At 34.7% G+C, this 11,282-nt stretch overlaps 1 protein-coding gene across 3 annotated transcripts in view; it reads right to left on the bottom strand.

Annotated features, from left to right (window-relative positions):
- Positions 1 to 5,896: 5,896 nt before the first annotated feature.
- LOC111059468 (brain tumor protein) overlaps positions 5,897 to 11,282 on the bottom strand; it is a 123,167-nt gene continuing 117,781 nt past the window's right edge. For all 3 annotated transcript variants that reach the window (XM_039439272.1, XM_039439273.1, XM_022347129.2), the window contains one exon: positions 5,897 to 10,903. In XM_039439272.1, the coding sequence (XP_039295206.1) occupies positions 8,326 to 10,903 (2,578 nt within the window). In that variant the 3' untranslated portion in view covers positions 5,897 to 8,325. The remainder of the gene's footprint in view (positions 10,904 to 11,282) is intronic.

Genomic DNA, 11,282 nt, shown 5'->3' with positions numbered 1-11,282 from the left:
AAAATTGATTTACAATCTCACCTTTGATTGGTATCAAATTAATTAGTATTATTTCATATATTTTCTAATTATATTTTTGAATTCAATAAGGATAGAATAAACAACTTCCACGAATAACCATTTCAAAAATGTTTGTGATTCATTTGGAATATAATTGAGAATTTTGCTGAAATCAAACACAAAAAAATAGACTGGCAGTCTTTGATAAAACACCATGCCTGTCTGATCTATCCTCGAAATCTAATCTATTATTTTGTCGAAAGTTTTCGCTACTAATTCGAAAATTGGGGTCAGATTATGTCACTTTTGTCAACTCTTCATTTTTGAAACAGGAAGGCAATTTCCATGATCACAGACATGTTATCGAAAGTAGGGGCAAATGTTAAAGATGGTTAAGTTATTTAAGGTACAAACTTATAACAGTACAAAGAATAGTCAGAAAAGTTATTGTTACTACATGACAAAGAAATCTGTCTATGCGAATAACAAAGTGGAATTTAAAAAACAAGTTTTCACAATTTTTTCAACTGTCAACATTAATTGTGATTTGAGTCTCAACAAGTATCAATATGGAAATATAATATTTAATATTAATTATCATTATATAATAGCGAATGTGAATGTCATTGTACAATGATTTTAATAGTTATTAATATTAAAGGTTGGTGTTTAATTTTAAATTACTAACATGCAACTACATTATCATCATACTGTTATGTCCTCATTCTACATTTATAACATACACGTTATTACTTAAAAATACTGAGATAAAAAATTAAAAATTTAAATCTTCAAACTTCACAATCTCAGACTTGTTTGTATGTATTTCTTATGACATTAACCTCTAATCATTAGTATTTTTTTGGGAATTTTGTCTGTTTTCCTTAATATCGTTAACGTTAACCGCTAGAAACATTTAAGGAATCAATCTAACAACAAGGTATGTACACAAACCAATGTTCAATGTTATTCTCGAACTAAAGAGTAATTACTGTTACAACATTTAGTAAACTGGAAAAATATTCACAGCAATAATCATCAGTAATTAATAATTTCAATACACACCGAAAGTTACAGTTCTGTTAGGCAAATTAATCTACGACTTAACATTAGGAAACTCACTCGATATTTTATACTCAATTTAGAAAACTTCGGGAAACCATAGTGCTTGGCAGACGTGGAGTATATATAAGTCAACAGCATCACATAGTATCGTTTCATCAATAATTTACAGCTTCTAATCAAACACGCAGTATTAAAATCGATCAAAAACAAATCAAGGAAGTGAACAAATTCTCAAGGTATTCAACATTACTTCACACACAATAACTTACTTAACAGAATTCTGAAGTCCACACTTCAATTATGACGTATAAAAATAATTTTTTGAGTATTGGTCGTTGACATAACAGTGCTGAAAATACCTATAGAACCATTGATACAATGTTAAAAAAAGTGGCAACCAGTAAGTATATTTCACCTGATTTTATAAAACCGTCGAGTAGTCTATTATTGAACAGAAATTCGAACACCTCCTTCCCATTAGCGGTCCACAAGTAAATAACACCTATAATTATTACAATTACTCATTTTCAACAATAACAACATATTATCCAGTAACAGAACAACGTTCAGTTATTTTGTTGTATCCTTAATATTATATATTATTAAGATGTAGCAATATACAATGAGAGAATATTATTGGTGTGTTGATTTAAAGGAATGAATGAATTCTTGTGGTGGATAAGAATTAAGTGATGATGATCATAATTACTATTATTTTAAATATTGAAGCGAATCCTGATTCAAAATTCAAATTGAACGCTCTTTTGCACTATAGCCTAATCTACTACTGATGAAAAGCGAGATAGGCTACTCAATTTTGTCATTGTCAAATTGATATACAATAATTATTTAATAGTGGCTGTTATTTATTATTTATATTCCTTATTCGATTAATGAGTATTAATAAAAAGATCTTGCAGGTTTTTGATTGACTCATCCAACACTACGAAAAGGCTAAAGTGTTCCCTAGTTTAATTGACATAAGAGTGATCATACGTTCACTTAACCACATGGAAGGAGGTATATTTATATAAATATGTGAGTGTATAAATATATATTATTCATCTATATGTATATAAAACGTAAGTATTTACGTTTTGGGCGCAAACAATCTTTCCAAAAAATGTTTCTCAGCAAGATCTTGAAAGCTGCTAGACAAGCTTGTTATTACACAGATAAAAACATCGGCTCAGAGTTGAGACGATGCAACAAGCTTCATAATAATATTACATTCAAAACAATCGAAATATTCCATTCAAAAGCGCGACTACAAAAATCAATTTCAACTTGTTCTACTTCTTATTTTATTTGTCATTTATAGGTGTTGCTAAAATCAAGGCGATTGAGATTTATTGGGGGTTGGTCTTGGGTGTATCATATATGTATATCATCTAATATATTTCTAAAGCACTACACAAACACATACTTATCAACTATTATACATGTTACAAAAAACAGTTAATCTAAGCAACTGAATTTGTCAACTCTACTGCAATCAATACACGAATGTCTAGCATCAATAAAAAATTAAATTACACAATTTATTTTTAGATGGAATATTTTTTAATTAATGGAATGTTTCAAGGCTTATTATCATCTACGTCTTATCGAGGAAGAGATCAATTTATAGAGAATTTTTATTTAAAGGAGAATAAAAGCAGAAAACTAAATTTACAAAATGATTTAACTGATATTATTTTGGACTGAGCACAAAGCCCTATTGATTTTATTCTTTCAACAACTGAAAATCTAGAACATGGAATGTTAAGTTTTTCCCTTGTCTTGAATTTTAAATATTTTTGATAGGATTTTGACAATGTATCATTCAAATAAAAGAATAAGAAAGAAAATGAAAATTTGTACCGAAATTGTAGTTTTTCGTTGATAAACGAGATTTTACCAAGGAATTATACAAAGGTATTTACATCCTTGAAGAGATTTGGAGAGTTAAAACTCTCTTGAGATTATAGGAGTTTTGAACTAGATTTCAAAAACTGTGAAAATTGTATCACTATAACCTAAAGCTGCTTTTACACCAAAGTTATGAACAAAATGTTTATTTTTCCGTCCTTATAGATTATATTAGATTAAATGTAACTTGAACAGCACATATATTCATCATTTGTATGATAAATTATGTCCAATCTAATAGAATCTATAAGGACGGAAAAATAAACATTTTGTTAATAGCTTTGGTGTAAACGCAGAATAGGCTACATGAATTTCACAGATTTCAAACTATCATTGCAGAGTACCTGGTGGTTTAACCATATTTTTCATAGCATAATATAAAAGAGGAAACATAGGTAATTTTCTGTTATTATTCTATGTTGATGATATGCAACAAATGATTTCCAAATTTTGAAATTGGAAATTTTTCCAAATTTTGAAAACTGAACTTACCATTCACAAGAGTGTGAACTCATGAGCTACGTTTAACACAGAAATATTGGTGTTTTTTTTTGAGAGAGAAATATTTTGAAGCACAGTATTAAATCCCTGAATTTTAATGAGTTCAAATATAGGAACATCTGAGAGCACCAAGGCAAATGAGCTCTCCTCGAATAAATAACTTACCTTGGCATCAAAACTGTTTTGCTCTGAGAATGTATCGATGTTTGAAACTCTATCCTTCATCAAGTAATGAGAGATAGATTCTTCCAATTTCTATCAAAATCTCCAAAGCTATCTAATGGTTTTCATAGTTTCTACGGTGGTACCATAGATGAAACATAGGTACTATTATTTCACCATTCTTATTCTATGGTGGCAGACCTACCCATGAGCATTTATCAAATTTGTTGAATACAATATTTTTTAATAACTAGTCCAATATAAGTCAACAGAAAATTCCCCACATTATTTTCAGAACAAATATAAATCTGTCTTCAGGGAATTTTTTGTCAAGTTACTGGATTTGGCCCATCTATAAAAATCAATTGTAATTAAAAAAAATCTTAGTAAAATATGTTATGTAGTTCTGGTAACCGACCCGATGAAGAGGGAATTAGACTATAAATATTGTAGTCCAATTTTCTATTTCATCAAGAGAATTACCATGTTTCCATGAATGGCAAGTTGAATTTCAAATGTTGTATTTGAATGAAACTAGTAGATTTCATGAGTTGTCGCATATTTCAGAAAACACATAGTTGTTTGTAATATATTTTTAAAAAAGTTCAACAAACTAGAAAAATGCTCAAAAGTACTGTATAAAAAAACCATTAGATACCAATGGTGAGTCCAACAGTTGATGGTAATTTTTATCGATTTCAGTATTAGAATATAGTATTGATTAGAACCTTTCTATTGTTTTAATAATAGCATTTTCAAGAAAGCTTTCCAGGTTTCGAGCTTCTTCTACAAAAAATGCACGGGAAAATAATTTGTGGCAAGTTGGATAAAGAAAAAGTTGCGTTCACCACAAAATTCAGAACAAAATGAAAGCTCAGTTAACTAGAAGAGATATATGTCTTGATTTTCGAATCCTATTTTGTCTAAATAAAACCTATTATAGAAATAGAAATTTCTGATTTACTATCGAATTGAGAAGAGGAAGGCTTACGAATATTATTCAATAAAGCATAGTTTTCCAAGTTTTGCGAAGTATGGTGTTGAAAATTTCAAATTTGTGCTTTGTTTATCGTACAAGCTGCTGCAAAGTAAGTGGATTTCAGTGGAACTTGTTTAAATATGACTATCCCTAAGTCCTAGCATTATTCAAACTGATACCTTACTGATATATCATATATAATATATGTCAAAAAGCTGTTTTCTCAGTTAATTGTGCCCGAAGAGTTTTATCTGAAAAATAGTTTCTACTTTATAAGCATTTTTATTGGAGCTCTACATTTAATTTTCCCCCACTTCTTATAGGATTGATTGAATATTATTAAATAAAAAATTATGGATAGTGCATAACCTACTTGTTAACATACTACAAAAATCGGTTCAGCTGATAAGAATTGTGTGCAGTTTTTATTATTAAAATCTCCTTATTGTCTACTCGTAAAGTTAGTATGGAACCCTAATAATATATTATCACCGTTACAAAAACATTCTCCAAGAATGATGATAAAAATTGAAAACTCCAAATTCTACGTTCAAGTGATAATGTTGATGTAGAAAAATTATTATTCTTAAATAATGTGAATTGCGAATATTTTTTGTGGATAGTTTTAAATTTACATACTAATAACAACAATGATCACTCAGTATTGAAAGGCAAGTTAGTGTAGGTTTGAAATCAGTGTTTTTATGAGTTTTAAAACAATGGGACATTTCTGGTGTACGATATTTTGCAGTAAACAGTTCTTCAGTCACACACTAATCGATATACAAAATAAACTATAAAACAAAACCCATCACCTTGGCAAATTCTAGAACACTATCAGCTAAATTGGAAAACATATTTACACTAATCTATAATACGACAAAACTAACTTAATTCCAAATGCATCACTATAATAAACTACAGTTAAAACTTAACCCGAACGCGTTAAAAATAAATACTTTAAAATACTCAAAAGATGCCTGTTACTAATCAACCAAGAACAATTATTAATCAATCTGAAAGGTCAGATTAATCAGGGGAGATTCAAAAATGACTAGAGATGTTGTCTCGTGTACGTCGCTTATAATTATATTCTTTTCCAAATTGAGGATAGAATCTGTTCAAAATAAATAACAAAATTATTGACTTGATGTTCCAATGAGGATAGGGATTGGATTAGTGAGGAAATACGATCTTAATAACTAAGAGATATCAGATATTCAACCCTGTTTAGCCAACTGTTAGTAAAGAGAGGAAGAATCGAAAAAGAAAACCAAATTATGAAAAATTACCGTATATTAAAAAAACTAAAAAACAATTACAACAAATAATAACTGTAAAACAAATTCTCAAGTTACATAGTAATAAAATAATTTAAGAAAGTTCAATAGCAATAATAAAACATGAACAACACAAATAATAATAATATGAAGATCGCGAAAATATTTACTCATTACTAATCCTTAAAGTAAAGTCCATGGATTTATTCCAAATATATAAGTAATACTTTTTTATCAATAAATGCAACAATTGAGAATACAAATTCCTCTTTTAACAATCAACTCAAAATTTGTTTCCTGAATGGATGGATAGTGGGTAAGATCATAGGTTGGGCATATGAGATAGATCTCGATTGTCTTGGTTGTGAAAAAGTTTAGTAGAAAAAGATGAACTATCAATGAGAAAAGTATGGAATGAGTGTTGAATGATAATGATAATAATTGAGAAAGTTTGATGCTTAAAGTAATGGCACTGACCTTAAAAGGAAAACTCAATTGAGAGGAAAAATAATGAAATTAAAGTTACTACAAAAAAAATGGCAGTCTTGAAAGAGATAATATTATAAATGGAATATGTTTTTAGAGAAATAATGAGGTAATTGATGTGTTCAGCTAGGATGATGAATGCTACATGAATTTCACAATAGAGGCTACAGAAATAACAATAAATTCTGAGACTACAGAATTTTAGTAGAGTAATTTCTAAAGAGAAATAACAATAGAGAGAAAGGAAAGAAGGATGAGTTGTTCAGAAGCGATCTAATAAGTCAACCAAAAATACTGATACATCCAAAGCAACAGACGTGCGAGTATAACTACATAATCTAACTACACTACAAAATCAAATAATCGAAAAATGAAGGCATAATTTTAACTAAACAAAAAATACTAATTAGAATACAAATGTGTATCGGCTATTCAAAAAAAGCAAAGTGTAAAAAACAGGGCAGAAGACACTTCTTCCTAGATTGAAAACCTGACATCTCGAAAATTACTATTTCCTCATCAAAAGCCGCTTGATGTCCTCATTGTTATATTATAATCAAGCGAACAAAACAAAAAAACAAAACACAATTTTATATTCGTTTACATATTATCTAATGGATAAATAGAATAATAACAACAATGAAAATATCTGTACTAAATAAAATAATCAAATACAGAGAAAACATAGGATAAAATTTGTTCCTCCGGAATAATGTGACAAATCAACAAATTGAGGTGACTAGGTGCGTCTTACCGCTCAACAAAAATCAAATTAATATTGCCAGCACCGGATGTATACAAATCCAGCATCTGATATGTATATCAAATCACTGCAGGCATCATTAGGTGGTAGGTGATAGTACGGTGTTCAGTAGCAAATGTATACTAATCAATAAATCAATGAATGCATTAATCCTAATCGTAATAATCATTAAACTATATGCGCATCACGAAAACAACTTTTGTGATGTAATACAATACTACATCAATCACTAAATTACTATATATTTTGTATCATCCAACTAATAAAATTTTTGTAAAATAAAAAACTAAACAAATAAAAGCGAATCAACTCGCACTGGTCACTTATTTGAAACCAGTTGTACAAAAAATATTGTCAAAAAACCTAAAAATAAACTAAAACTCTCTCATTGTAACTCCCAGCTAAATGTATAAAAATAGAACAACAGTTTTGTTCGTAAGTCTTATTTCCGTAGAGAATGTCTCGTGCAGCCTGGACAAAATAACCCTAATAAATTTTAATGATAGTAAATAATAATAATACTTGATTCAATTTCATAAGCAGTCCAAATACGCTAGCTCAAGAGAGGTTGTAGAATAAATGTTGAACTTATGAATGAGATGGGGTAGGCTGGTAGGTACGAACTATGTAGAGTTGAGGTTACTATATCAACAAGTACTATATGTTATACAAAGGCAGAGAATCAGACCATGATGGCCCGTGGATGATTTGTAGAAAAACAATCAATTTAGACGCCTCCTATTATTACTTGATGACCTCTCAACAGATTAAATGCCTTCCATGATTGAATCAACAGTATTGGGGAAACATGCCTACAGTTATTTGGTCACAGAAACAACAACATCAACAACATGGTTGTACATGGCATTATATATCAACTATGTACAGTAGTAAAATTATAATCATCAAGTAATAATAACCTACTATGCTAGCGCCAAAAGTAGTAACATTACAACATACAGTCACACTGGAATATCATCATCTATCGATGTACAAAACTAACAACTCTTGTCATTCATACTACATTTTAGGGAAGAGAGAAAGTACACGTTGGTATCATCATCATAATCAGGTTCTAGAGTTCAACTTACAAAACAAGTCGAGTAGTATAGGCCTACCACTGATTATGTCGGATGGATAGGATAGGATGGGTGGTAATGAGCAGCAAGTTGAATTGTCTAAAGGCCGATCGGCGGCACCTGAACGTATCTGTAGATGTAGAGCCGGTAGTCCTTGCTGGCCAGCACCACTGAGCCATCATCCATCAGCGCCACATCGAAGCACTGCGCATGCTTCACCTTCGACTCGAGCGCCGACACCAGAGCGCCGTCCTGGGTGAAGATGGTCAGGTTGAAGTTGTTGTGGTTGTCGGCGATGAGGATCTCGCCGGCCGAGTTGATCCCGACGCCAATCGGGTAGTTGGTGACTCCCTCGCTGCCTATCTGACGCAGGAAGGCGCCCTCGTAGTTGAACACCTTCACGCAGTGCGCGCGGTTGTCGCTGATGAAGATCTCCTGCTTGTCGTTGACCACGACGCCATTCGGGAACTCGAGGTGCTTGGAGCAGCCGAACTTCTGCAGCACGTTGCCGGCCTGGTCGAAGATGATCACTCGCATCACCTTGCACTCCACCACCACAATCCGACCCTTGTTGTCGACAGTCACGCCACGAGGGTGCTGCAGTATGTTGGCACCAAACTTGCGCACAAACTGGCCATACTGGTTGTAGATCTGAATCTGATGAGTCGGAGACCTCTCAGTCACAATGATATCACCCGAAGTCTTCACAACGGCCACTCGATTGGGATACAACAGCTGTCCATCACGCTTGCCACACTCACCAAACTGGAACTTGAAACGTCCCTCCTTGTCAAAGATCTGAATTCTATGGTTGTTTGTGTCAGCTACAATTATATCATTCTGAGCATTCACTGCTACACCACTTGGCTCTGTGAACTGTCCTTCTAGCACACCAAACTCACCAAACTTGCAATGATAGATCATTTTTTGTCTTTTGATTTGTGATTTTGGTGGGAAAATAGGTGTAGATAGCAGCTTGGAGCTCAAATCTAGCACAGAATCAGTCTGTCCACCAACCGACAATGAGTAAGCATCTGGTGAGCCGTTTGCACCACCGTTCTGGAAGATATCACCACCACTCGACCACTTTTCGTAGGGGTTGATTCCATTGATATTCAGGTCGCTGATTGTGGTGGAGAATGGGCCCAAACTGTTGGCACTACTGAATCGCTTTGATATGATGCTTGGTTCATAGTGTGTTGACAGAGATGTGGTGGTAATACCATTTGAGTAAGGTCGATCTAGGACATTGTCAGACAGACCACATCCATTGATCTGCGGTGGGCTGTTGCCATTGATGTGAATGGATCCATTGGTGGGTCTTGCGATCGGTGGCTGTTTGCTCGGGCCTCCCATGTTCACTTCTGTACTTGACCGAATATATCCAAATGTATTACGCACACCAACCTGTATTGCCTGATAGTTGGACACAAACTCAAGGTCACATGCATTCTGCAAAGTGGAGTCGGGAGTGTATCCAGTGAGAGTTTGCAATTTGGATTCTAGTAGCTTCTTGAACATAAGGCATTCAACAAGACCAGCATGTTTGGTTAGACGCTCATAGAACTCACAGGTTTGGTAAATCTTGTCAACAGTTTCTTGTGCCTTCTGGCCGACAACACTCAGTGACATCTGTTTTGAAGAGAAAACCGACTCCAATTCTTTGAGCAGTTCTTGTTTACGTTCCTCTAGCATGGACCGGTAGAACTGGAAGGTGTCATTGATTTCGTTCTGAGCCTTGTGGTACTGCACCTGGAGACGACCAGAGGTGTGTTCCATGTTCTTGAGCATGTTCCTGATGTCAGTTGCCTTGGTCTTGCCGTCCTGAACGGCCTGGCTCATGAGCTCCAGCTGCTTGGGGCCGGCATCGCCGATGTGCTCGCAGTCGTGCAGTCCGGTCGGGTGATCCATGAGGGTGCATTCTTTGCAGACGGGAATGTTGCAGGTGCGGCAGAAGTACTTGAGCGGCTCATTCTTGTGACGGGAGCACAGCACCAGTTTGTTCTCAATGGTGCCGTTCTTGGGGATGATTGCCTCCTCCTTGATGATGGGTGTGGAGGTGCCGTTCTCAATGGGCAGGTTGAGGACACGGTGGCCTTCAAAGCAGTGCATGAACTGGTGCGCCATCACGCAGTTGGGACAGAGGTAGTTTTCACAGTCAATGCAGCGTGCTACTGCGTCAGAAGTTTTGCTCTTGCAGCTGGTGCAGAAGACAGAGGGACCTTGATCGGCTTCGATGAGGCTGCTGACAGCAAAGTCGACGAGCAGGCCGGAAATGCCGCGGGAGCTCAGAATGCACTCCTGTTGGCAGCGCGAGCAGGTGATCTTGTCGGGATGTTCTTGGTTGCGTTCGAGACAGGCTTCACAGAAGGTGTGGAAACAGGGCAGGACCTTGGGGTTGGTGAATGTGTCATTGCAGAGTGAGCACTTGGTGTTGGGCAGGCGGGTCACGCCGCCAAAGCTGCTACTGCTGCTGCCGCTGCTGCTGACTGAGGCGGTCGGCGACGCTGATTGGCTGCTGCTGGAGTGGGTGTGGCTTAGAATGCCGCTGCTGCTGCCGCCTGGTGTCGACGAGTGGAAGTCGGTGTGGTCGATCAGCGATCCCAGCGAGTTGGCTCCGTTCAAAGATTCGAGCGAAGGTGTCGGAGAAGAGGCCATCTTCAGTCGAGCATCATCCCTGCAACACACACACAACACACATTAATATCATTGAAGATAATCAATTTAAAAATAAATAAGATGCCAAAACATATACAACATTTATTGAAATATACCACTGAACAACCTAGTTACAATCATCACATGGCAAAACATTCATAATCAATTTCAATTGAACTTGGAAATGAGAGACCAAAAATTCATATTGGGAACTGCCAATAAGTTGGAAATACACAACAGAACTTTCACAAACAACTGCAATTGCACTTGAGTAAGCATGGAGTCCAACTGACAAGACATGTGAGAGCAATACAATAATTATTCATGGAGAATACTAAAAACAGAATGGAATTGATATTGGGAGCTTTAGAACAACTTATACAATAATTACAATCAAA

The sequence above is a fragment of the Nilaparvata lugens genome, chromosome 12 (assembly GCF_014356525.2).
Source record: "Nilaparvata lugens isolate BPH chromosome 12, ASM1435652v1, whole genome shotgun sequence".
Lineage (NCBI taxonomy): Eukaryota > Metazoa > Arthropoda > Insecta > Hemiptera > Delphacidae > Nilaparvata > Nilaparvata lugens.
Note: the sequence above shows the minus strand (reverse complement) of the source record. Positions and strands in the feature narration are given on the sequence as shown.